The sequence below is a fragment of the Suillus bovinus genome (genome assembly GCF_016758785.1).
Source record: "Suillus bovinus strain UH-Sbo-P2 chromosome Unknown EDB93scaffold_127, whole genome shotgun sequence".
Taxonomy (NCBI): Eukaryota; Fungi; Basidiomycota; class Agaricomycetes; order Boletales; family Suillaceae; genus Suillus; species Suillus bovinus.
The window spans coordinates 47,591-73,450 of NW_024542183.1; the positions used below are offsets into that span (position 1 = coordinate 47,591).

General features: G+C 45.9%; 9 protein-coding genes across 9 annotated transcripts; 4 read left to right on the forward strand and 5 right to left on the reverse strand.

Annotated features, from left to right (window-relative positions):
- Window positions 1-607: 607 nt before the first annotated feature.
- On the reverse strand, window positions 608-1,429 carry EDB93DRAFT_1108903 (uncharacterized protein; the record flags this gene model as incomplete). Its single annotated transcript, XM_041447900.1, has 3 exons — window positions 608-986; window positions 1,042-1,346; window positions 1,403-1,429. 3 exons carry the CDS (start codon window positions 1,427-1,429, stop codon window positions 608-610), a joined length of 711 nt encoding a protein of 236 aa, XP_041301463.1.
- A 1,166-nt stretch (window positions 1,430-2,595) lies between these two features.
- On the forward strand, window positions 2,596-3,744 carry EDB93DRAFT_1256553 (uncharacterized protein; the record flags this gene model as incomplete). The annotated part of the gene is made up of 4 exons (XM_041453963.1): window positions 2,596-2,947; window positions 3,000-3,202; window positions 3,258-3,682; window positions 3,735-3,744. The coding sequence occupies 4 exons, from the start codon at window positions 2,596-2,598 to the stop codon at window positions 3,742-3,744; spliced, it is 990 nt and encodes a 329-aa protein (XP_041301464.1).
- A 4,909-nt stretch (window positions 3,745-8,653) lies between these two features.
- EDB93DRAFT_1332417 (uncharacterized protein) lies at window positions 8,654-11,253 on the reverse strand (the record flags this gene model as incomplete). The annotated part of the gene is made up of 7 exons (XM_041455249.1): window positions 8,654-8,670; window positions 8,739-9,066; window positions 9,111-9,425; window positions 9,478-9,846; window positions 9,892-10,221; window positions 10,299-10,629; window positions 10,706-11,253. The coding sequence occupies 7 exons, from the start codon at window positions 11,251-11,253 to the stop codon at window positions 8,654-8,656; spliced, it is 2,238 nt and encodes a 745-aa protein (XP_041301465.1).
- A 217-nt stretch (window positions 11,254-11,470) lies between these two features.
- On the forward strand, window positions 11,471-14,936 carry EDB93DRAFT_1243524 (uncharacterized protein; the record flags this gene model as incomplete). Its single annotated transcript, XM_041452157.1, has 10 exons — window positions 11,471-11,834; window positions 11,891-12,405; window positions 12,459-12,660; window positions 12,710-12,938; window positions 12,987-13,116; window positions 13,167-13,342; window positions 13,393-13,489; window positions 13,545-14,005; window positions 14,149-14,225; window positions 14,275-14,936. The coding sequence occupies 10 exons, from the start codon at window positions 11,471-11,473 to the stop codon at window positions 14,934-14,936; spliced, it is 2,913 nt and encodes a 970-aa protein (XP_041301466.1).
- Window positions 14,937-15,849: 913 nt separating this feature from the next.
- On the reverse strand, window positions 15,850-16,442 carry EDB93DRAFT_1108907 (uncharacterized protein; the record flags this gene model as incomplete). The annotated part of the gene is made up of 4 exons (XM_041447901.1): window positions 15,850-16,045; window positions 16,102-16,144; window positions 16,200-16,304; window positions 16,367-16,442. The coding sequence occupies 4 exons, from the start codon at window positions 16,440-16,442 to the stop codon at window positions 15,850-15,852; spliced, it is 420 nt and encodes a 139-aa protein (XP_041301467.1).
- An 854-nt stretch (window positions 16,443-17,296) lies between these two features.
- Window positions 17,297-18,163, reverse strand: EDB93DRAFT_1108908 (uncharacterized protein; the record flags this gene model as incomplete). Its single annotated transcript, XM_041447902.1, has 6 exons — window positions 17,297-17,350; window positions 17,404-17,481; window positions 17,532-17,579; window positions 17,609-17,644; window positions 17,911-17,990; window positions 18,022-18,163. The coding sequence occupies 6 exons, from the start codon at window positions 18,161-18,163 to the stop codon at window positions 17,297-17,299; spliced, it is 438 nt and encodes a 145-aa protein (XP_041301468.1).
- Window positions 18,164-19,593: 1,430 nt separating this feature from the next.
- Window positions 19,594-21,382, forward strand: EDB93DRAFT_1108909 (uncharacterized protein; the record flags this gene model as incomplete). The annotated part of the gene is made up of 8 exons (XM_041447903.1): window positions 19,594-19,610; window positions 19,681-19,797; window positions 19,899-20,170; window positions 20,230-20,386; window positions 20,537-20,636; window positions 20,690-20,758; window positions 20,821-21,166; window positions 21,222-21,382. 8 exons carry the CDS (start codon window positions 19,594-19,596, stop codon window positions 21,380-21,382), a joined length of 1,239 nt encoding a protein of 412 aa, XP_041301469.1.
- A 455-nt stretch (window positions 21,383-21,837) lies between these two features.
- EDB93DRAFT_1183827 (uncharacterized protein) lies at window positions 21,838-22,308 on the reverse strand. Its single transcript, XM_041450740.1, has one exon. The coding sequence runs from the start codon at window positions 22,181-22,183 to the stop codon at window positions 21,902-21,904; it is 282 nt and encodes a 93-aa protein (XP_041301470.1). The 5' UTR covers window positions 22,184-22,308; the 3' UTR covers window positions 21,838-21,901.
- A 1,669-nt stretch (window positions 22,309-23,977) lies between these two features.
- Window positions 23,978-25,673, forward strand: EDB93DRAFT_1183832 (ChaC-like protein). The gene is made up of 13 exons (XM_041450741.1): window positions 23,978-24,116; window positions 24,181-24,205; window positions 24,262-24,332; window positions 24,407-24,466; window positions 24,525-24,555; window positions 24,614-24,667; window positions 24,734-24,747; window positions 24,804-24,875; window positions 24,930-24,935; window positions 24,985-25,018; window positions 25,071-25,141; window positions 25,193-25,270; window positions 25,328-25,673. Exons 1-13 carry the CDS (start codon window positions 24,060-24,062, stop codon window positions 25,370-25,372), a joined length of 618 nt encoding a protein of 205 aa, XP_041301471.1. The 5' UTR covers window positions 23,978-24,059; the 3' UTR covers window positions 25,373-25,673.
- The last annotated feature ends 187 nt before the right edge of the window (window positions 25,674-25,860 follow it).

Sequence of the window (25,860 nt, forward strand, 5' to 3'; positions counted from 1 at the left end):
CCCCGTTTCCACGTATGAAGAGGTTTTCGAACAGAGGGAGACTCTGTTATTTCATCCTTTGCTCGACATAGTCACATAGAGTTCGAGATAGTTGCCATGATCGGTTTAAACTTTAGGATTCTAGTGGAGAAAGGGTTCTGTTGACGGCGACACCGTGAGTTATGCATTGGCAGATTCGGAAGAACATCGTGGCATGCAGAGGGCAACGTTTAGATTGAGCTCGGCTGGGGCACGGCGATCAGAGCATTCATAACATGTAATGATCAGCCAATACAATGTGCTACCACTCATCGATTAACCAGCTGTTGGTTAGAGAGGCAACTCCAAATCAAAGAAGTAAAGTAGAGCGGTTTCGGGACTGAACGTACTGAACGGGCGCTCGCGTGTTGACTCTAAACAAGTACTGTTGTTGCCAGTCGATTGGTCGAGAGCCTCGTCTATCAATGAATCATACCACCGTGCCATCACCCAGAGTTGTCCACGTGATTTCGAGACAAAATCCAAGTGAACGTCACAGCCACAATTTCCTTTTACGTTACTGACAGTACTAGTACAAAGACAACGTCTGTGGAATGCAAGCCGTATACTAACATCAATTGATAGCAGTTCAAGCGAGTTCCCACTCTTCCCCGTCATCGGCGTAAAAGAGCTGCCTCATGTCCGAGCTCTGATTATCCATACACAAGGTAGGCCCCACGGCGAATTTGTTCAAAAGGTCACTAAACTTTAATCCCAACCTAGGAGCATTTGAAAGCATCACTTGACTGTTGTCTGTGACGTGAACGGACAGATCAACGGTGGTCAATGTGATAACGATATCATCAGAGCCAATCATGACCATCCCTGCACTGTCCTTGTCAGAGATACTAACACGGAAGCGAGTGCGTTCGGTGCGTGAAACATAGACCGAGTTTGGCGTGTTGCCGTTAGACGATAGGGGACAGTACCAGTACTCGTAAGGAGAGGCCTTAGAGCGAATGAAAAAACTTTGGTAGAGCCGCTATCAGCCAAATGTGAAATATCCTGTGAGAAACGACTCACGACTTCCCGCTAATGTTGTCCATGCAACCAGACGACGACGGGATGATGCTCAAGCCGCGACCACCTAGGTCGTTCATCAATGTGAAAAACACCTTTCCAAGGAATTGAGTCGCAACCCCAGTCGTGGTGAGAGAGTTAGCGGCGTTGGCCTGCCGCACGTCATGGGTGTAGAATTGGGAGTTGACACGCCGAACACTGTCCGAGAAACTAACGACGGAGGAAGTGGACACGGCACGCCACCACTCATCGGCAATTGCGTAGTCGGCGAAGGTGATCACATATCGATAGGTCGAGTTGTCATTGATCTGAATGATGGTTTAGCGCGACATCGCAGACATTAAGGAATGAATTTTGGGCGTACGTTTTTTACATATGCGTAGTGGACCATAATTGTACGTCGGGAGATGATTTTTTTTTGTTCTGTTTGGATTGATACGAATCACTCGAACAATGTTATATAGAGAGAAAGTTGTTTGGTCGAGTTGATCGTGATACTAGGAGTTTCCACGAAGCAAGTTGCTAGCGATGTGTCAGGTTCGGGGCTAGGCTAACCTAGGCAGGGCTTTCGAGGGTGACTATGTCACTCTACATCGACACCCTTATCGCCAAAGGACGGGGTCTTGAGTCTGTTCGCGGCAATGAGTGGAAATGTTGTCGTAGAGTGAGATAGCCAACCACTTCTAAGTCCGAGGTGATATCAGCCACCCTGTTCGCGAGCCTCGAGCCTCAACTACAACAATCTCATGTTCCTTTCATATCAATTGCCCAGAACAAAGATGTGATCAACAGCTTACGGGGAAGACTTGAATTATGACACATCCAAATTCTGGACTCTGTACGGTCTTGAGGGCATCTTCGAAACGACCAGTCTGGGGCCGGAGTTGGGGCCAGATTCTGGGTGAAGTCTTCTAGTGTTTCCGAGGCACCTTATCAACGTTTAGTATGCAAAGACAAATTTATGACGACCACGACGTAGTCCTTAGGAATGGGATTTAGTCCATCAATGACCTATCGAACGACCCATACATGGGCATATCAGGTTGAGATCTTTGGCGGTATGGAGTTATGATTGGACGCGGCGAAAGACCAGAAGCAACGTCCAGACGTCAGAATCGAAAATTTCACGGAATTTTGTGGAAGCAGCAAGGGCATTGATATCAGCGAGAAACTGGGCCTAAGTTGTCCCGGGAAAATGCGCTGGGAGCGTGGTTGATAGAAATTTCTGAAGTGTTGAGTGAATCAACAAGCGACGGTATCGAGGATGAGTACTCCAAGTTGAGTAACCACTAGAACGAAGATGGACAGCAGTCTCAGCGAGGAGTGTAAAGGGAAGTTTGTGGCGGAGTGTCGGTATTGAAGTCGTTCGGTTATTCATAGTGCCTGTCCGGGGTTACTTTACGCCTGTACAGTTCAACATTCAGGCCTGCGGGAAAGAAGTTTGGAAGCTCATCAAAATTTTTATTCAATGGTACTAGGGCATATGGTAGTTCGGGTATAATAAGTACGAACTTGGACTGCCTGCGCATTTGCTGCGCACTACAGACAACTACGGTCATGTTCGATTCTCTACAGTATCTCGACACTGCACTGGTAAAACTTGCGCCTGCCTTGCCTCTTGGCCTCTTCCTTTTCTGGTACTTACGGCCTCCACCACGCCTCGCTCAGATCCCACCAAGACAAGAGAGAGTTCTCATATTAGGTGCGACGAGCGGAGTGGGTCGTACCCTTGCTCATCAATATGCGAAAAGAGGTGCACGAGTATGCTTGGTAGGACGGAGGGAGTCAATGCTTGAGGGGGCTGCTGAGGAATGCAGGGAGGTATCCCAAAGCGATCGTGTTTTGTGTGTGCGTGGAGATTGCGCAAGCGTGGAAGACATGGCAAAGGTGCGCGATGCAGTGATCAAAGGTATGCATCATAGTCCTTTTTGTGCCGCACAGTCACTCAGGTGACGTGTCAGAGTGGGATGGCATCGACACGATCATAATCACGGCTGGTGTTTCTGCCCTTCAACCATTGATGTCAGTTGCTGGAGTAACTGCTTCCAAAGACGGTTTCTCTCCACCACATGCCACTACTGAAGCCATTCACAACGCGGTTGGTGTCGCAAAAGCAGCTATCAGTGGCAATTTCTTCGGTCCATACATTGCTGCGATCACATTTGTAAGATTACATTCCCGTGCAACACGTTGACACTCATGAATGTTCAACCTACTAGATACCTCTTCTCACGTCTTGTTCCATATCACCGTCTATCCTTCTCCTTTCAAGTGTGGCAGCAATCATTCCTGCGCCAACACGCACGCTCTACGCTTCTACCAAATCAGCTTCCCTAGTACTCTTTCAGGCGCTCGCAATTGAGCACCCCCGTATATCATTCACGTCCTTCCTTCCTTCAACGATTGAGGGGGACTTCCGCGCGTCCGCGGTCGACACACCGCCCAATTCTTCCCCCGTTATACATGAGGCTGACCCAAACAAACATGGCTTGCGCCGCGAGGTGGTGGCAACACGTTGTATCCAGGCCATTGATCATAAAGAGAAGACAGTCGTTATGCCCCAGTACATGCGAATTGGACAAATTTTATATTGGATCTGGCCAGCATGTGTGGAGTGGAGAGCAAGGGTGAAGTACAATTTTAGGTGAGCGCAGATCAATCTCATTTGTGGCACGCCTGATTCCTTTTTGTCTTAGAGCCGACTAGGGATTCCTTAGATTCTAAATCTCTCGTATGGATAAATCGACAGCTTTAGAAGCCATACTCGGAACCGATTTACACCAGTCTGCACGATACAGATAGGATCACGTGTTATGAAAGTCGTTTTTACCCCCTAACAAGCGCTTCGAAGTGCTCCGTCCACCTTCTGACATTTTCTACCGAGAATTTATGATCTTAGCAGGCAGCTCGTCGACATCGATTGGGGAGGTGCATTGACCAAACACGCGGCGGTAGGAGTAATAAGTCCGAATAAGAAGTACAAAAACCACCCTCTGGGTCTTTACTGCCAAAAGGGAAGACAGAAACCGGAAGATCTCTAAAGCTGTCTTCTTGATCAGATGTGGTCACGCCTACAATATCAATTCACTGATGCACACTCGTATTCCTCACTCAAACTGCGCCAGACCACCGCGACTATAAAACTTTCGCTGCAATCTTAGTACTACTACTTTACCTTTACCCACCAGCTGTTGTGCTGAATCTTGCGAGTCCTTATGTGCATGATCAAGAAGAGCTTTAGAGGATTGTTTTCTCAGGTCTGGACTCTACGTTTGGAATATGACTAGGCATTGACGATTCTCCTCGTTATCACCACAGAATACTTGCTCAAATACTCGATCTCTCATCCCATCCCTTATCGCAAAATTGCAACCTAGGACAAACAGACATTGACATCCTATGACGTGCAGGTGAGTTATGTGGTTGAATCCTGGTTGCACAGCAACTTGCTCGTACTCACGTTGTAATCTACGCAATCCATGTTGAAGCAGCAATCGGATTTTACTGTGCAAGTTGTGTTGCTACATGCCGCTCTGACAGACATAGATGCCGACAAAGAAATAACAATGGCAGGCAAGGATAAACGCATTTTGCGTGCGAGGTGATATGGAATCTTCTGAGAGGGATTTCGTATGATATCTTTGAGGATGGGAGAACACTATAGGACGACGGCCAGTTTTTATATCTTGCGTGTAAATTTTCGTCCTCTTGTTCCGATCTCATTCTTTTAACCTGCAGTGACCTTGCCCTGCTAGGTGTCATTTCGTCACCGTTTGAAATTCAAACACATCTAAGGTCATAGCTAGTTGGCGGTGCGCCCTGGCCGCTCTCAAAAAATCGTTGTTCCGGCATTGACCTTAAGGAATGTGAGAATTTCCTGATGTTGTCTTCGTCATCACCACAGAACACTCGCTCGAACCCCCCGGTCTCCATCCTGGTTTCGCACTCATCACGAACCTGCAATTTGCCTAGGTGACGCTGTACGTCAACGAGGTTGAAGATGATCCTTCAACTTCTCAACCTCGTCGACGTGCGTCATCGTGAGCATGGTTCGAATTTGTAGCGACGTGCTGCTCGAGCTGCCGGCTCAATTTTCATTTTTGGACGAACAGACTAGAACAACTCCTGTAGCCTATGTGCCCTAGACCCGGAACTCTGGTCTGATCCACCCACTGTTCTACGTCTAGGCAACTTCTCAAACCAATCACATCATGTCATCGACTACTATATCTAGAATTCTCCGGTATCAGCTGCGTCAACCGCGCGCACGCAAAGCTACTACCGACCCATCCATCGACATCCGAAACGAAGAGGCTGGGTCTATTCGTACTCTATAAGTGGGTCAGCCTTATCCTCTCTGGTCTCGGCTCCGGGAGATGCACCACATCGTGCAGCGTCCCCCGCCGGAACGCCCGCCCGCTCTTATAGTGACGTGCTGATGGCGTGTATGCCCCCGATGCCAGGTGCGCTCGGGGAGACACCCGCTCGTCCAGCGAACGGGACAGCGGAGACCATGCCTTCTGACGAAAGAAGGGTGGAGCCTACCCAAACTATGAACATGAAAGACCATATTCCTACGCAGCTGTTGTACTACATCCACATAATCAAATTCTAGCTTCTGAATCACCGACGACCTCTTCTATCCCGACCCCCACTACTCCCTCTTCTACTAACACCGACAGCGCGTTCCTCACGAACAAACTTACAGATGCACAACACAGACAGGTCTCCTGGACTGCTATTGCTGTAACCGTATCTCTAGTTCAAGGTGCCATCACAACTTTTGTCGAAATTTGCGAGTTCGAAGGTTTATGGACAATCAGATTCAATTTGAGCAGGAGGGAACGTCTCTGGTGGTCAGCCATAGCCATCGCTCTCACTTCTTTAGGCTGTACTTAGGAATCTCAACGACATTACAGGTTTCGCAAATTTCTGATATGGTTGGCGACACACTGTATCCAGGCCATTGGTCATAAAGAGAAGACAGTCTTTATGCTCCAGTACATGCTATCTGAATTGACTCAAACTCCGCGCCGGAGAGACGATTACTAGCTGGACTGCCAATCGTCAGTAATCTTCTGACGGCCATCACGCGATACATTTCAACGACTTACTTTTGAACGCTCTCTCAGAAGGACTGTGTAGCTGACGCAAAAACGGTTAGCAGTAGGTATAGATGATCGTTGATGTGATTGCGACATCAGTAGTGATATTTGTTGATATTTGGACGTTAGACATTTAGTGTCACTCCGAGGTTCCTCGTTTTGTCGGATTGTCCATCAGTCGTTTCGCTCAACGTCTGTGTTCACGTCATTAGTAAGTACTACTACTTTACCCTTACCCACCAGCTATTGTGCTGAATCTTGTGAGTCCTCATTCATATGATCAAGAGAGCTTTAGAGGGTCGTTTGTTCAGGTCTGGACTCTACGTTTGGAACATAACCAGGCATTGACAGTTCTCCTCGTCATCACCAGAGAACACTCGCTCAAACACTCGATCTCTCATCCCATCCCTCATCGCAAAATTGCAACCTAGTCCAAACAGAGATGGACACCCTATGACATGCAGGTAAGTCATGTGGTTGAATCCTGGTTGCACAGCAACTTGCTCAGACTCACGTTGTATTTTACGCAATTCATGTTGTAGCAGCAATCGGATTTTACTGTGCAAGTTGTTGTGCTACATTTTGATGCTCTGCCAGTGACAGACTGTCTGTCACTGGCAGAGCATCAAATAGATACTGACAAAGAAATAACAATGACAGGCAAGGATAAACGCATTTTGCGTGCGAGGTGATATGGAATTTTCTGAGGGGGATTTTAAATGATATTTCTGAGGACGACGGCCAGTTTTTATATCTTGCGTGAATTTCCAATCCCTTGTCCTCGTCTCATTATTTTAACTTGCAGACCTGGCCGTGCCAAGTGTCATTTCGTCACCGTTTGAAATATAAAGTCATAGCTAGTTGGTGATGCCCGGCTGCTCTCACAAAACTGTTGTTCCGACATTAACCTTGAGGAATTTCCTGATGTTGTCTTCGTCACCACCACAGGAATGTGTCTCACGTACGTCGGTTGTCACACCAAACGAACCTAAGCACAGCGTGCCACATGTCACACACCCCCTTCGAACCTAGGGCCTAAATGCCTATCTCTACAGTATTCTTTGTAAATCCGTACTTAGACAGACGAAAACTTTGTAACATTGTGTTGTCATTAACTTGTGTTAGTGACCTATAGTTCCCAGAGCTAATTAGCATTAATTTCGACAGCTTTCGAAAATCTGTCTAAATAGCTCTAAGCTAGTTTACACGGGAATGTTTTCCTGACTCTCGATTGACCACAGACAACATGAAAGTAGAAAAACGACCCACTGTTACCAACGCGCTCAGTTTTCTGACTTTTTGGCACATTTCTTCAAGTTGCTGGCAGTCTATTCAAGATACAAGATACAAAGGGTAAGTCATGGAGTTGAATCCTGGATCCAAAGCCGATGGATACTCACATCCAATTTGCATGTAAAGCCGGGGCAGCATGGGTATTGCTGGCCCGGGCCGCAAAGTGTGGTATCTACAAGACATGTCCAGAGGCTGTCGGCACTGACCGACATAGTAGATGTCGTCAAAGCAGCAGCAGCTTAAAGGAGGAATGAAAAATGCATGTCTCTTGCTAGGTAATCTGAGATGCGACGTCGAGGGGATCCTGATTGATAATTCTAAGAGTTGACAGCTTGCTTATATATCCCATAAATCGTGCTTTTGGGAAGCTCGCTGGGTCTGGTAGGTCTATCAGCCAGAATGATTATGGCCGGCAAATTTACATGGGCAGAATAAGTAGTCCGCAGATAAGCAATCTAAACTGAAGGCATATGACTTTACAACAACCTCTAGATCCACGGTAATGATAGGAATGATGAAGCGACATTAATGCCGATGTGACTCCCCGCCACCACAAAGTAGGTTATGTATGACAGAAGGATTTTCTGTCCTTCAGGAAATTTTCAACTTTTGTAGGCAGCTTGAAATTACTGTAGTGGTGGTGTGGTAAGAATTTAAATGTCCTAGAACGACTTCGCGAGAACGAGGTCTCATCAAAATCAATGTCTTGCCCTATGGAAAGCTGGACGTGCGCGCTCCGTTACTCGCCGTGACATAACCCAAATAAGGCAGTCACAGGACTGGGACACCGTACACCTCGAATGGGAACAAAGCAAGATTTAAAATGTATTTAATAACATACATAGCGAGTGCATCAGGAAAACTACCAGTTGCTTTTTTTACTTTATTTGTCACTTAATTACACGAAAAGGGACGCATAAGTCGATGGAGTGAAAAAGCGCGAGCCACTTAATTAAGCCCACTCGTCCTCTGGATTTTTACTTAATTCACTTAAATAAGCAGAAAAAGCAGTTTAAGCATTTGATAGCAGGATAACGAGGATACATAGAAAGCGTGATAAGCATGAAATTAAGGAGACTCTCAGTAACATAAGGAACTGGGGGAATGGGGGAAAAGGTGGGCATGCAGGCAAAAAAGCAGTCAGCGGCAGAAAACATGATAGCAGAGCTGGCGGAAAACATGATATACGGCAGAAAACAACCACAGGACAGCGAAATTCATGCACTGGCAGGTGCTGCAACAAAAACAAAATCCTGCAACAATGGATGTCAGTGAGAGGGCGCCTGAATGATAAATACTTACAAATCATAGCACGCTTGTCATCCTCCGACTCGTCATCGTCAATCAGCGAGCCCAACGGTGTTTCAGTGACATCATTCAAGGTGGTACGCGCCATCTGTACTGTAGTTTCGAGGTACCCAGCAGGCTTGCCTAACAGAGATTTGATGTACGAATTAGTTGGTTTAAGCCAGAGAGCTGCCGAAAATAAAAACGGAATGTTGGTCTTTTTCCCAGTAACTTTGTTGAGGACCTTCGGTAGCCTGATGCTAACCCGACCTCTTGATGCGGATGACAGAACATTTTGAACTTCGAGTACTTCATTTGCGATCATGGAGACAGCGCGCTCAATCTGAAAAAAATGAGCATGATTAAGCCATTATAGGTTGAACTCACCGCTGCAGCAGAAAGAGCAAGAGGCCGTAACATCCCACTTGTTGCAAGTGCGCACATGTCGAATGAGGGAACCTGCACATAACCGGTGATGGCATTGAGGTGTGCTGTGCCAAATAACTGCAGTACAAAGGGTGAGCAGTATGCAGTAAGTGGAGATGGATTGTCCGGGTCCTCGAACAAGAATGCCCATTCAACATTAAGAGATTTGGCCAGTTTGACAGGATTCACGTCGGAATTTCGTGATAAAAAGTCCATGATGATGACTAGCCCTGTGGAGCCAAAATTGCTGCGCCACTCTGAAATGCGCTGTGCAGTCTGTATAGATTTAGCTCAGGTCGCTAAACCTAGAATTAAACAGCTGACTTACGAGTGAATGTATAACTCCACCGTGAACAACCACTATGTCGAGATCGTTGTACACTGCGTTAAGAACAAGCTGCGCATGATGGAGAAGGACCTCGTCAGGAATACTCCAGATATCTTCATAGCTTCCGGCCCACAGCATTATGGTAGGGATAAAATTCTTCGCCCAGCGCTGATCCATTTGCATCGCTGGAGGTAGGTCAACTGTGCGATAGGCACTGCGTGCTTTGATGTTGTCTGGTGCAGTATCTGCATTCTGCTGGCGTGTGGTAGCAGGAGCACCACGGGCATGTAGTGCGGAAGATTTGACCTTAGCCTTTTTATGAGCTGGCGGCTTGCTGTCGACTATAGCCTGAGATGCAGTAACGGATGTCTGTACATTGTCAGAAATGAGTGCGATTAGGGCCAGAATCCTTACTGAATATGTTGTGCGCAGAATTTTCTCCTTCTTTGCTGCGTTAGTTTTGACAGGGAGCGGTGCCTCCGAATCAGAACTCATGATTGCGTCTTCTACCAGTTCCGCATTGCCATCAATCTCCATGGACCAGGACACCAAAGACTCCTCATCGTCTATGGTGCTAGCTTTCCGCTTCAAGAACATATGATTGTCTTCCTGTGTGAATGGCGCCTTAGGCTCCTGTGAGTACTGCTCCTCCGGTAATACTTGTGTCGACAGAGCCATAAGCTCATCATCCGAGTCGTCTGATGCCTCTGGTGGAGCCTCAGGCTCATCGACATCATAGTCCCTCTTCGTATAGCGTGACAACCTGTGAAAGAAGGAATTAGTAGATTCGGATGCTGGCAATGAATCACTGCCAATAGTACCTTAGATTTCCCCTTGTTTTTCTTGCTCCCCAAGAGAGCATCCTCACGCTCCAACGAATCGTCGATATCATCTGCAAACGCGCCAGTAAGAGTATCGTCTGCGACACCATCCGGAATTTGAGGCAAAGCTGCAGGAATCTTAGTCGGAAGCTCAGCGGCTGAAGTCGGTGCGGAGGAAGCATTGCCCTCTGAGAAAATTGATGACGGAGGTGCTCGAGTTGAAGTGCTATCAATGGATGGACATGACAGCGGCTCTGGATTTCCAGGTTTGACCCCTGAGATCCAGTTGGTCACTCGGCCACCTAATGCAAGTTTTGTGGATGTGTTGATACTGGAAGTAAGGTTTAGAAAAAAGAGTGTCGATTCAGTGAGGAGCAACATGGTAATGTGAGAGATAAAAGCCTTACGGTGATTTCCCATCAGCACGTGCATCATCACCTTCCACTTTTGACTCGGATGATTCAGTGAGCTTCTTTTGCATGTTACTGATGGCATCCCTTATCAACGTCTTTTCGACTTTCTTCGTCACCATCTTTTTCCCCCTTCCTGCAGCTTTATTTTCCACATCCCTGGCAATGTCAGTCTCTGACACTAGGTCCTCCAACATACCACTATCAGCAGGACTGTCACCACCACCGGTGTCTCCTACCACAGACTTTTTCTGAGTCACTTTTGGCTTTATCGCCTTGGCCCTAGGCTTGGGCCGAACGGGAGTCGCCTTTTTCATGATCAATTCCTTCTGGGCTTTCTCCATCTCAGCCTGCAGAGCAGCAATACGCTCAACCCCCTTTTGGTGCGCTGCTTCCTTTGCTTCTCTCGCTTCTTTGATGACAAGGTCATCTGCAGCCTTTTGAGCTGGGGATCGCCTCTTGATCTTCGTGTCGAGCAACACCTTAGCAGGTCGGGCAGTTGCAGTCGATGGGCGGGTGCGCCGGGGAGCGTCTGTCATGGACATGACTGTGCAGATGGGGGAGACGGTGAGGGATAAGACTTTGCGGAAGAGGAAAAGAAAAGTAGGGTTTCAAGTTGAGAAAAAAAGTCGTAAGTCCCACCCCCAACAGCTGCCGACTGTGGTAATCGGGGTGTCACCTTTTGTTTAATAGTATCAAACTAGTACTAGTATGTGTGTTCGGCACTTCAAGTTCTCTGCCTTACTTTATTTTACAGTCAAGATGCCCATCGCTCGCAGGGACCATAGTTCTCTCCAGTTTCCCTGCGGTTACTTACACTGCGCACGTCATTTCAAGTCTCAGGGAGGGCGCAAAAAACACTGGAACACCTCACACTCAATATTCGGACCAGCTCCTGCTACCACCAGCGTCTCGCACACCACTACAGTTGAAGAGCAGCCTGAAGTACTGGATGGCCACTTCTCAGCAGGTCATGACAACATCTCTGCAGGCGGTGACAATTTTCCTGCGGGTACATCTGACCCAAGTCAGGCACTTAATGAGCCTGACATTCCAGATAATTTGAACGCAGAATTTTTTGGGCCGGGTGATAGATTATACCGCAACTATCACCCAAAACTAAATGGTATGTTTCACAAAGTCCTTCCAGCTAGTTACAACTAACACGTATATCAATATAAGCTCGTCCTTGCGACGTGACAGGACGATTCCTTGCAGATGGAGCGCCCCCGACACCACCTCCAATCAAGTCACCCGATGACTGGGCTCCATATCGAAATCGTGTCGAGTTCGAGACTGCAGAATTTCTGTACACGCGCAACCAAATGTCTGCCGGAGACATCAATATCTTATTGGATCTTTGGGCTGCAACCCTCCTCAAATACAACGACAAACCTCCATTTGCGGACCACCGTGATTTGTATAAAACTATTGACGCTACGCCAGTGGGTGATGTCAAATGGCAATCCCTCAAGGTCCAGTACACTGGGGAGAAGCCCGAAACCAATGTACTACCCTGGATGGACCAATCTCACGATGTCTGGTACCGAGACCCCCATGAGGTTATTCAGAACATGTTGGGGAATCCGGACTACGCTACAGAGATGGATTATCGGCCCTACCGTGAGTATTTGACTGATGGCGATGAACGCCAATGGCAGGACTTCATGTCTGGTGACTGGGCATGGAACCAAGCGGTACGTTGTCTTTCATTGTTTTCTGTCGCTACACATGCTGAAAATTTCAGTAGGAAACTATTTCTGAAGATCCGGATACACTCGGCTCAACGTTTGTGCCGGTTATACTCGGAAGCGACAAGACAACAGTCTCAGTGGCGACTGGTGCCAACGATTACTATCCCTTGTATGTATCAATCGGGAACGTTCGTAATAATGTCCGACGTGCACATCGTGATGCCGTTGCCATTATTGGCTTCCTCGCTATGCCAAAAAGTATGTTTCACACTACTACTATTGTTCTGCGCTAATCACAGTCAAGCAGCTACAGAGGAGCACGCAAAAGACTCAAAATTTCGGAAATTCCGTCGGCAACTGTTTCATTCGTCTGTCGCCAAGATTCTCGAGAACTTAAGGCCTGGTATGACCACACCAGAGGTTGTACGCTTCGGTGACGGCCACTATCGGCGTGTAATTTATGGCCTTGGACCATACATTGCAGATTACGAGGAGCAGGTTCTACTAGCGTGCATAGTGCGCAATTGGTGTCCGAGGTATGTTCCTAAATTATCTCCAACATCCCTCTACCTTAATGCTACTAGGTGTATGTCACATCCTGACAGTTTAGACACGAAGTCACTGTGTCGTCGACGTGACCATACAGAAGCGTTAGTTGAAGAGGCAACCTATGGTGCTTTGTGGATGGAGTATGGGATTGTTGGTGACCTTGTTGTAAGTCTCGCGCATCTTTTCTATCGGAGTTGAGACTCAATCCTTTCTAGCCGTTCACAAACGATTTTCCACGCGGCGATATTCACGAACTTATCGCGCCGGATATCCTGCATCAACTGATTAAGGGAACCTTCAAGGATCACCTAGTCAAGTGGGTTGGACAGTATCTGCAACATGTCCATGGTACGAAAGAAGCGGAGAGAATTCAAGCTGATATAGATCGAAGGTGCGTCACTTTGTCTCGAGTTGATGATTCGAAAGCTCACATCATCAAAGAATTGCTGCGGTTGCTTCATTTGCAGGTCTCCGACGATTTCCAGAAGGTCGGGGATTCAAACAATGGACGGGCGATGATTCAAAAGCCCTCATGAAGGTTAGTTCACTATCACATTAACTAGGATATTGCAACTCGGCTAACAATAATTCAGGTCTATTTACCTGCCATCGAAGGTCACGTCCCAACAGATGTGGTGCGCACGTTTCGCGCATTTCTCGAATTTTGCTATCTCGTACGGCGCAACATCATTACAGAATCTACTTTAGGTCAAATTCAGGAGGCTCTTGACCGATTCCATCATTACAGGGAGATATTTGAATCTACGGGTGTTGTCTTCACGTTCTCTCTCCCTCGGCAACACTCTTGTTCCCACTATGTCCTCCTTATCCAACTTTTTGGTGCGCCCAATGGCCTTTGCTCCTCGATCACCGAGACGAAACACATCAAAGCTGTCAAGGAGCCATGGAGGCGCTCGAGTCGCTACAAAGCCCTTGGTCAGATGCTGGTGACAAACCAGCGCCTCGATAAGCTCGCAGCAGCACGCATTGATTTCAAGAACCGCGGAATGTTAAACGGCACCTGTCTGTCTGCCACACTCAAGGCATTAAGTAAGTTTTATAACAAGTTACATCTTTATTGTTGGCTTAAATTTACACTAGAGCGTTTGCGCTTAAATAAGATGCCTGATGCCAGCCAACCCAACGAGAATAGCGCCACTGGTGCCAGTACTCTTCAACGCTGATGTTACTATACAGGGTGATAACGAAGAGGGCTGAAATTGACAATGGCCCAACACTGGTGCAGGCCCATGTCCAGTTGGCAAAGACCCCTCGTAAGCTATCTCATATTTTACAGTGAACACTCTTCTAATAGAATCGCAGAACGCAAACGCGCACACACTATACCCGAGCTATCCACGGAACTCTCTATCCCCAATCTCTACAATGTCCTCCGCCGCTTCCTATTCGAACAAGTGTACCCAGACGACCAGCACCCTCCCTCTGAAATCCCGCTTTCGAGATGTCCTCGATTTGATGGGAACATCCAAGTCTTTAATTCTGCATCTTCGACATTCTATGCGCCCAGCGACCGCAGTGGAATTGGCGGTATGCGCCGTGAGCATATTCGTGCCTGTCCTATTTGGAGAAACGAGGCGCCCCGGTATGACTGTGTGTTTGTTAACACAGATGCAAGTGTTGAAGGGATGGTGGGCATGGATATAGCGCGCGTAATGTGTTTTTTTTCTTTCACATTCAATGCAGTTTCGTATCCATGTGCCGTTGTGCGTTGGTTTGACAAAGCCAGCGACGGACCCGACCAGGACACTGGGATGTGGATTGTGACACCTTCGTTTGATACTGACCATTCTTTTTCTGTTGGAATCATCCATATTGATTCTATTTACCGTGCCGCACACCTCATTCCAGTCTATGGAGCACAGATCATTTCACGCGACATCAAGCACCATGACTCATATGATGCTTTTCGAGCATTCTATCTGAACAAGTTCGCAGACCATCATGCTTTTGAGGTCGCATCCTAGGTGTTTTGGTCTTCTCGCTCTTGTAAGTTCATTCTGTCCGCTACTCGCATATGTGGTCTAATTACTGCGTCATCAAGTTTGCAGAGGCTAAGCCATGGCGCGTCAGACAGGCTATCATAGAATATATCCCCCTTCTCAACTCTACTTCGACAACGACATGAAAACACGCGTCTCGTCACTCTTGTGCCGCCCCCTCCGAGTCAATATGACCACGGCTCTGCTGTTGCGAGTACAGGTGATGGGGTCATCATCTGCTGTGATCTGCGGCGACTTTTCAGCAAGCACTTCAGATCTAGGATGAGCTTGAGCGGAGTGCTTAGACGACGAGTTTGGTGAGCGCAACTTCTGCGCATTAGGTGAGTCTCCATAGTGCTTATTGCAATGCTCAGACCTAACTCCATCATTGAGTTTGCAGAGGCTAAGTCATGGCGCGTCAGACAGGCTATCATAGAATATATCCCCCTTCTCAACTCTATTTCAACAACAATATGAAAACATGTGTCTCGTCACTCTCGTGCTGTCCCCTCCGAGTCAGGATGACTATGGCTCTGCTGTTGCGGGTACAGGTGATGAGGTCATCATTTGAGGTGACGAAATCTGCATCTGCGTGGTCTGCGGTCATTAGTTTCAGCAAGCGCTGACGGGTGACTTGGACTTGGACTTAGTAGTAGTACTGGTAGTACTACGTGTACCCCACTTATTGCGCTTACAAAACTTTTTCTGCTTTTTGAGCTTTTTTGAATGGTGCCAACTTGTGAACTCTGAATTTGCTTTCCAGAAAGTGCATTAAGTCGGAAAAGTAACACTCCGAGAGAATTTAAGAGACAAAAAGTGAGATAAGTAAGCGGTGGTTTTCCTGATGTGCAAGAAGATCTCTTTCACAGTAGTCCATTGTACATTTCACTGAATCAATCTAAGTTATGTTCATGCTCTCTACCTCATTCAATGTGCTCTCTGCTTCATCAAGGCTTTCATCTTTCTTCCCAAATGGTTCGAGCCCAAACCCCACCCATTCACAGTAAAAATTGCAGATGTGCTTACTTTCAAACTCGCTGACAACCGCCTCGATATTCCCATCACCAAAAATATCACTCCCATCACTAACAGACCTATTGAAATATATTGAGTTGAGTCTTTGTCATTGAAATAAATGAAAAATACATACGGGTGGGTCAGGATCTGAGGGTTTGTTAACAGTGCCGTGCTCCCTAAACATACCATGTCAAATCAAGTGGAGCAAAGTCATGGATGAGATGTACATACCTTGATAATTGGATATGAATGCTAATTTCCCGGTCTTAACATATTGCACATGTTGTGTGAAAACAAAAAACTCCACCAAGTCATAGCCATAGTCCAATGGAGTTACTTGAACGAGGAACAGGATAAGTTGAGAGTGTCCCTACATGAAGCTTAAGTGAGGTACATACCAGTGGACAAGGCTCCCAAGTGTTCTAAGTTTGGCCAGTGAACACTGAAAAGGCATAGATAGAGAATCATTGTCATCAGGAAATTGGGGAGAACATTATTTTGTAGATAGGGTTGACAAAATTAGACCAAAATTTTATCATATTGTGTGCAGTTATATGATAATATAAAATGATGTACAGGCATGAGCAAAGTAGTGTGACAGGATAAGGTATTATAAGAAGGTCACAACTCTGACAGAAATGTGTATTAACTCCTCAGTACGGTCATCATAAGACAAGATGATATATAAACTTTAGCAGAATGGCATGACAAGATAAGGTATTATAAGAAGGTTGCAACTCTGACAGAAATGTGTAGTAATTCCTCATTATGATCATCATATGACAAGATAATATACAAATTTTAGCAGAATGGTATGACAGGATAAGGTATTGTAAGAAGGTTGCCATTCTGACAGAAATGTGTATTAATTACTCAGTACAGTTATCATATGACAAGATAATATACAACTAGATAGTACTGTCCTACATAGAGTACAACTATCCATAGGACATAAATTGGATTCAAAATAAAAAAGATAATATACAAATTGTAGCAGAACACAAAAATAACATCGAAGCCAGGCCATCTGCACAGGCGGTACGAATGAAACTGACGACATCCTCTGCATGTTTCCTTTCATTAATTATTAGGGTCAGCATTCATTGAGAAAGAATATGAAGGGCAGGCATATGGTGGGTCTGTGTCATCCCCATTGTGCGCATTGTGTGCTCAATGTCTTTTGAAACAGTCTGAAATGTGTCCTTGGTGCTGCGTGTACTGAAAGAAGTTAGTTTCCCCTCATAGTAAGTAGTTGTGGAAAGAACACGAGACAGTGCTTTGGATGCGTGTGACGCTCCATGATCTACGGACATGGGTTGTCCTAGCAATTATAAAAGCTGTGTTTGCTTCCTAATCACCACAGAGGAGCGAACAACTTCATACTGAAAGACTCCTATCAATTTGTGACATTTAGTTATTTTTATTTTTGACTTACAATGAACTCATGAACAGCGGTCAGTGTGGGCAGAAATAGGTCTGCTTTGCGCAAAGCAAGGTCAAGTAGTTGGATAGTCTGTCAAATACGGTCAAGTTCACTTCAAATGTCCATCGAAATTCTCATACCTCCTGGACTAGATGCTCAATACCTCCAGTGGTCATTTGTAGCCGATACTTGTAAAAATGATACCCATTGGACACACCTTTATGAGAGGTGTCTTTCTGATGTTCATTTGTGCCTTCATAAAAGCAGGCATTTGTTATATACTTAGACACTAAAAGTTGATAGAACATCGTGATTGTGACACTTGCCATGCAGATAGTACTGCCATGCAATCCCTGCCATTATGGTGATGCTTGTGAGCTCTGTCAGGGCAAGCATCCATTATAATTGAAGACACTAAAAGTTGATGGAGCATCATTGTTACAAGAACATCTAGACACTTGGGCTCCTACCATTTTTCTCCTAATCCTCCTCGTATCAGCCCTCGCATCATACCCTTACCCCGACCTTACCCTGGTCATCCTTGTCATCCTCGCATTCCCTTTCGCCCTCTACCTGTCGCTTCAGCAGAGCCAGTACATCTGGCCGGATCCTTTCGTTGACGAAGCATACCCATGCTCCGTTCCACCACCTGACTGATCCTGTGGACAGCCTTGCCCTTACCGTCTGGACGGTAACCTATGATATGATGCACGACGCATCTCCTTTGGCCTTTTCCCTTTCCTGATCTCTGACTCAGTGCGCAGTCGCACATGCGACTTATAGATAGCTCCGCAGCTGCACGATCGTGCCCCTGTGCGTTTCACTTCTTATTTCGACCTTTGACTCACTTTCTTATCCAGCACGTTCTGCCTCGCCCGTGTCTCAACGCAAACGTGCTTTCCTTTTATGGTTATACCCTTTATTGATTGCCTCACTTGGTAGTACGAGTTATCATCCACTAATACGTCTCCTGTCCTCTATATAAACTCGCTACCATGTACTATATTCCCTAACTTGAATCTACTTGGTTCTTGACCTCCTACTCTCACCAGAGTGATCCTTTCTGCCTCGCCAGCAGTCTATATTCTATCTTCTTATCTGCTCTTCATGGATAAGCCTATAGTCTCGATCTTTACTCATCGACTTCGTCGATGAGCAAAGCCCCTGTTAACTAGTCGGACTTCTGTCCTTCTAATTAATGACGATCTTACGATTAACCTTCAGGTGTCATAAGCCTTGGCCGATTTAGCTTATCGTCTCGCACCCGCTTGACATAAGCTACCTGATTTGGACATAGGCGTCAAATCTTACTTGCCGAAGCCTCGCCAAGTAAGACCCCTAACCTTGGGCTAGCCCAAGGACGTCCTCGACCATTGACGACACACGCTCTGTTTGAGCGTCGCCAACAGATACCATCCAAGTCGTAACAATCATGATTGGAACACTTAACTTTCTTGCCATGCAGATACTCCTGCATAATCCCTGCCATTATGGTGATATTTGTGAATTCTGTCAGGGCAAGCATCCATTATAATTCAAGGGACTATGGCTAATAAATGGTCACAATTACAAGGCTAGGTATATGTTGGAAATTCAATATATTTAATGCCTCATCCTTACATAGATGGTGAGTCCTACCTTGTCTATCCTACCATGTAAGGCTTCACAATGTGACTTATCATTATTGTACTTATTATAGCAATTTTGCTTATTATAATTTTTTGTATACCAATATTATTTCGTGGTTGGATGTCTGATGGTACATAGAGAATCATGGTAAACTCAAACCGTCACACCTGTGAAATGTGAGGCAGACTGAGTCCGAGTTGGACCATTACATGAACTTCTGAATTATGTAAGTCCAACATGCAGAATCACAGTAGACTCAGACCATCACACCTGGGAAATGCGAGGCAGATTGAGCCCGAGTTGGACTGTTGCATGTGCACGAACTACATAAGTCCAAAATGTGTTTGACAATACATATAGACTGACAATTGAAGCTGTTGAGTGCATGTTGTGATGCCCAACCAGAACGAACCCACATGTCCATACCAATTCTTTATTTTGACTTGACTCTCAGCATTCTGAACTATTGAAGTAGCGCCACTGGAGGTTATCACACCTCACATTCTTCACCTTTGGAAGGCCCATCAGAATGATCGGCAGATTGTTCAGGAACTTCAAAAACATATTGACACAATGCACTATGGCATTGGGTGAGTGTTCCAGATCTCTAGTTATTGACATTTAACCTCACTGTACGCTAGCCTTACCTCATTTCTCAAGATTCAGAAAAATATGGGTCTTCAATGAACCCATCAACAGGGTCACACCATTGAGACCATTCATGATGCAGTGTCCGACCTACGTATTACTTATCCAAGTGCTGGGGCACGTGAAATGGTAAGCTTGCTATTTTATGAAAGGGAAATGAGCATGGCCAGGTGATATCTCTACCTTCATACTGTTACATGAATCACTGATATCTGAGTTTCACATCCTAGGAGGGTTGTAACGGAATACTTTGCTCTGTATGAGCCAGAACTCATCCACCAGCGTAAGGCCTGTCGCCTTAGAAGGAGACGCTTCTGGGCTGCAGGGGTGAATGACCTTTTCACAGTGGATCAGCATGATAAGTGGCTCAAGTTCGGTCTTGGGTTGCACACTGGCATCGAGCCTTTCTCTGGTCGGATCATGTGGATCTGGGTCTGGCACTCTAACCAAAATCCCCAGCTTATCCTGAGTTACTATCTTAACATGCTTGAGGCACTTGGCCGTAAGTATTTCTCATGTCATATCACTCACAGTACCTACTTAGTTTGACCCATGTTCTAGATATGCCAATGGTGACTCAAAGCAATCCAGGATCAGAAAATTACGGGATCGCAAATGCTCATACAATGCTGCGACAGTGGCACAATCCATCTTTGCATGGCACCCTCCAGCATCGCTGGATGCAAAGCAAAAAGAATGTCATGCCAGAAATTGCATGGTCTCAACTGTGCCGCTGATTCACACCAGGATTTGAGAGTCTTCTAGAGCATGGTGTCAATTCTGGCTGGTATGATTCTAATAATACTCTTCAAGTGTGCGCTACTTTTTCATGCTTGGTCTGAGTGCTGGATATGACATTGGCCTGCAGGATGGTCTTCCATTGGATTTTTATACCATGGCTTCAGCAGGAGCTGGATGCATATCAGGATTGTGTTCACAACACTGCAAAACAACATGACTGCAACAAAGTAGGTGTATTTACTCCCATCATTATCTTCGAGTCAGCTCATGCGCCATCCAGATTCTTCCTCATGGAGTACCTAATCTCATCTATGATTCATCTGAGGACTTCGGGGCCTTAGATTTCAAGGTATGTACTCGTGTTGAATTTACTGTTGGTAGTATTCTAATTGTGGCCCTACCATATTATAGATCAAAATTGAATGTGAGGCCCTAGATCATGTCCAAAATATTTACATCAAGCCCTCTCATTGCATGTTTGATCTAGTTCCAGAGGCTTTTGGCAGGTGCATCCAATGCTGCTATGATGAGCTTGGTCACCCAGTGGTCACATGGCAATCAGCTTGGAACATCTATCTACTTCTACTATGCACATTGCAGATGGCTGATGAACTACTGCACCAGATTCAGCTGCTGGATGATGATGAAGATGATGAAGATTTTGTACCACTTTTAGATGACTATCAAGATTTACCTTCTCACAAGGAGCCCAATGGCACCTATTACATGGGTGGTGTGGGTGGAGGATTAGGCCTTGGTTCGTTGTCTCTAATTCTGACAGGGTAAAATTTGTTGACTCAGACATTTGCCAGATACTGAACACCTTCATCAGCTAGACAGTCTGACAGACAATGACGAGCCCAACATCACACTGGGAATTGACGAAGACTTAGTGGGTCTTGATCATGCTGGTTTGGTGGTTTGGGAGTTCTCGGACTGTGAAAGTGAGGACGAAATGGTGAATGAGTGGTGATTTTTTCTTGTCATGTACATATAGTAATCTTGGAATTCATTAAACAAGGCGAGACGGAGGAACGTTCATCGCAGAGAAATTATTATTACTCAGAGCCAACTAATATCGGCGGTGTACGAAGTCCTACTGCCTATTATGGATGCGTGACGAGCGCGCACGTCCAGCTTTCCATATTGCCCAGCATAAGATGGCATCGGGAAATCACGAGATGACTTTTTACCCACTTATATGCAATAGCTTAGTGCAACTATTGGTAATTATTGGGTAATTATCAAAGTTAATTTTAGTCAAGTTAACACGGGAGATTTTCCTTGATGCGGCATGTCACACCTACGTAGGCTGAACGTTCGCGTTCTTACAGTAGTAGTAAGTATTACTGCTCACCCTTACCACCAGCTGTTGTGCTGAATCTTGCGAGTCCTTATGTACATGATCAAGAAGAGCTTTAGAGGATCGTTTTTCAGGTCTGGAATCCACGTTTGGAATAGGCTCTCTTTGTCATTACTACAGAACACTCGCTCAAATACTCGATCTCTCATCCCATTCTTCACTCATCACGAAATTGCAACCTAGGACAAACAGACATAGATATCCTATGCCGTGCAGGTAAGTCATGTGGCTGAGCGCTGAATCCTGGTAGCACAGTGACGTGCTTATACTCACGTTTTCAAATACGCACTCCATGGTGTCGTAGCAGCAATCAGATGTTACTCTGCAATATGTTATGCTACATTCTTCGGATGCTCTGACAAGCATAGATGCTGACAAAGAAATAACGATGGCAAGCCAGGAGGAGCGCATCTTGCGTACGAGGTGATATGGAATGTTCTGAGGAGGATTTCTCTGATAATGGGAGAACACTATAAGACGACGGCCAGTTTTTATATCTTGCGTTTAAATTTCCGGTCTCTTGTTCCGATCTCATTATTTTAACCTGCAGTGACTTTGCCCTGCCACTGGCTGCCAGGTGTCATTTCGTCACCATTTGAGGTTCAAACACATCTAATGATATTAAGGTTATAGCTAGTTTCCGGTGCGCCCGGCTGCTCTCACAAATCATTGTTCCGACATCAATGATAAATGATGTTAAGGAATGTGAAAATTTCCTAATGTTGTCCTCGTCATCACCACAGAACACTCGCTCGAATATCCGGTCTCCATCCCGATCTCGCACTCATCACGAACCCGCAATTTGCCTAGGTGACGCTGTACGTCAACGAGGTTGAAGCTAATCCCTCAACTTCTCAACCTCGTCGATGTGCGTCATCACGATTATGGTTTGAATTGGTAGCGGCGTGCCGTTCGAGCTGCCGGCTCAATTTTCAACCTTAGACGAGCAGACTAGAACAACTCTTGTAGCCTATGGCGTGCAGGTGAGTAACGCATTTTCTGTGCGAGGTGATGGGGAATCTTCTGAGGGGGATCCCGACTCATATTTCTGAGGATGGAACACTATAGCCTATAATATCCTGCGTATAGCCCTTCTCCATAACGATTTTATTTGGCCCTTTTTATTTCGTGACAGTTCGTGCAAAAGCTTCCGAAATAAAATGCAAATAAAATGAACAAGCACGTTCGGCACGCACATAGCGGTGCTTGAAATCGGCTAAGTAAGCGAGGCGCAGGGGTTTAAATTGTGCTCACCGGTGCAGGCGTCGTGGAAACAGGTTCACGCCACCATGGCAGATAGTTCCCCGCAGGGCATAACGTCTCTCGAAGCACTTTCCATTATCTTACCGGCGATGCAGAGACACCGGATGACCAATTATTTACAGCAACAATGGCACTGCAAGCACTCGACGCGAAACAACGAGGCTGTCATCATGCTTACGAAATAAAATGGCCATATAAAATCGTTATTGAGTAGGGCTATTGATTCGTGGTTACTTGAACTTGCAGTGACCCTGCCAGCGCATAGCGCTACCATGGTTCGATCCGTTTGTTTGGGTCAGTTCTCCATCACTCCTTAGATCAGTCTGAACCCATGTTGTCAATTGTCTTTTCCGAGTCGGCTCCAAAACATTTTCCTTCATCTAGTGCATTAGGAAGGTGTGTCGCGCTCACCGTTTGAAATTCCACAAGAGCCTCTTTGCCGGCTGTCCCCTACAGATTCACAACGCGGTCTGCAATATTTAAGACAGGGTTGAATGTCGTGCGGATAGGTTGTCGTCCAAGCAGGTGTGATAAGAACCGCTGCAGCTGGGGCTAGAGCTTAACAATGACCCGCTATGCTATGCAGGTGTTAGTTGACCCAGCGGCGTTGTGTTTAATCTATACCCCAGAGTCCGTCATTCAGGAGCGCTTCATCATGCGTTCAAGTTTGTCAAGGACATCAAGGATAGCCTGAGATTGTGAGAAATGGTTCTTCAATTACAAGAGTACGGTATTGTCACGCTGCCAACACAATAAATATTGGCACACTATGTAGAATGAATTCGTTTTTCTTACACTGTATGTAGCAGTCTGAATCGCCTTAAGTGTTCTTGAACACTACTCGTATTTATCGCTTAACACGGTAAGCCGGTTGCTTACGTATACCTGAGTTCCCATATTAATTATTGGATAATCAATGAACATTTCACTGGCCCTTTTGGCCCAATTTTGGCCTAAACGATCCATTAGCGTAACCGTCAAGGGGCGACAGTTTTGACTACTTACATCAACTCGCAGGTCTTTCATGGGGTCTCTCAATGCTCCATTCGTGGTCTTTGGATACGGCTCACTGATATTCAAAGTGAGGACAGACAGCCACGAAAGGTGTTACTAACTAATCAGTGCGATCACTGGTGGTATCATAGCCCCCACCACATGTCCAATCTCAGAGTAAGCGATCAATCCATTTCGCTTAGAAAATACGTTATGAATCTGGCTTTCTGTAGCCTCCGGATTCCTCAAAGGCTACATAAGGCGGTTCGCTCAGAAATCGCACGATCATCGTGGCACACCCGAGGTGTGTCCTGGCATTCATCAATCATCATACACTTCAGCGGAACTCCTGACATAGTATTGATCGTAAAATCGCAGAATCCAGGGCGTGTGGTGACTCTTATTCACAAGGAGGATTGGGATCGTTTTTCCCAGTCTGTGAGTCTGTCTCTTCAAGCTTATCCTCTAGGATATCCGCAAACACACTAGACACTAGGATGCATTTCCGGATGAAGATATCGTTTGGGGCGAGGGCTTTTCATCCGATGAAGATTCTCTTCTTGCTGATAATATCCCTCTCCACAGGCATAGCGTACACGATTGACCCGGAATATGAAGCAGAAGTTAGGGATTACTTGGGTGAGTCCAATATCACCCATGATGGTTCCGTCATAGTTCGTATTGACACTTGAGGTGCCCGGAAAGATTACAGAGAAAAGGTATGTCGCCCAACAGAACTGGGTATCCGACCATCCAAGGTAGCATAATGGACCAGGACGGATACACAATGGAAACGCTGCATGTCTACACCCTAGAGAATGGGATAGAGAAAATTGCAATTCAGGATGTATGTAATACACTTTACTTGTTTCACCTACCTGTCGTTGATCCCTTGACTCAGGCTTTTGTACGTGTTGTGTTTCTAATCGAGTTGTGCCGATCTCACGAGGAGCAAGTGTTATGTCGGTCGGCCAGATAACCCGTCATTCAGTGAGCATCCTACTTTCCTCTCTTGAATTCAATCTACTAACGATGAGATCAGTTGGTTCAGAACCATTAGAGGACTTGGCACAGCGGATATGGGCCTCCGAGGGTCCCTCTGGACAGAATAAGGTTCGTAAAGCTTTTTCTATCTCAGAACAAATTTGAGACTATCTCCCACAGGAATATATGTATCGTTTGGCGGAATCAGTTCATCAGCTTGCACCAGCATCATATGACTCGCACCTGTTTGCTCTTGAGGTAAGTCCGCGGGCGATTATCTGAACAGGTGAGCCATTGTTGATGTTTTCTTTGAAGAAACGACTACGAGAGCTCGACAAAACGGCAATTGACGAACAGTAGTCGGCCATTTTGTCGCTGGATATCACTAACTTGAGCGTGATGCGACTCATTTATCTACATACATACCTCAGATATATACTGGAATACAGCACATATATCCTACTCTATCGTTTTGTACCATAGCGATGAGTTGGCTTCAGTGATCGGTTTTGCATACAGACACGGAAACGGCACCCTCAGTCAGTCACCAGTAACCTTCTGAGAATAAGTTCTATAGTCTTGTTCACGCGGGTTGATGTCAACAATATCATAGGGTTGAATCTATAGTAGTTCATAATGGAGACATTCTGTGCCATCATCCCCCTCTGATTGCGCCATCTATCCGGAGCGGCTTCGCCGAGAGTGACATCTTTAGTAGCACTCGGAGTCCACACGTCCCCTGAATACCCCGCTGCGCAGCTTTGAAGTACCAGTTCAACAGACCAGCACATACTGATAAAACTATCCCAAGATACATTACTTAAGCTTTTGCAACTTGTTTCTAACAA

What these genes read in the sequence shown, in the direction of transcription:
- EDB93DRAFT_1183832 (XM_041450741.1), top strand. Translation starts at nt 24,060, where the DNA reads ATGGGGTCTCTCAATGCTCCATTCGTGGTCTTTGGATACGGCTCACTG. An exon ending in ACGGCTCACTGATATTCAAA is followed by an intron (nt 24,117 to 24,180) that starts GTGAGGACAGAC and finishes GTGGTATCATAG; the next exon opens with CCCCCACCACATGTCCAATC. An exon ending in ATCATCGTGGCACACCCGAG is followed by an intron (nt 24,333 to 24,406) that starts GTGTGTCCTGGC and finishes GTAAAATCGCAG; the next exon opens with AATCCAGGGCGTGTGGTGAC.
- EDB93DRAFT_1183827 (XM_041450740.1), bottom strand. Translation starts at nt 22,183, where the DNA reads ATGCGCTCCTCCTGGCTTGCCATCGTTATTTCTTTGTCAGCATCTATG.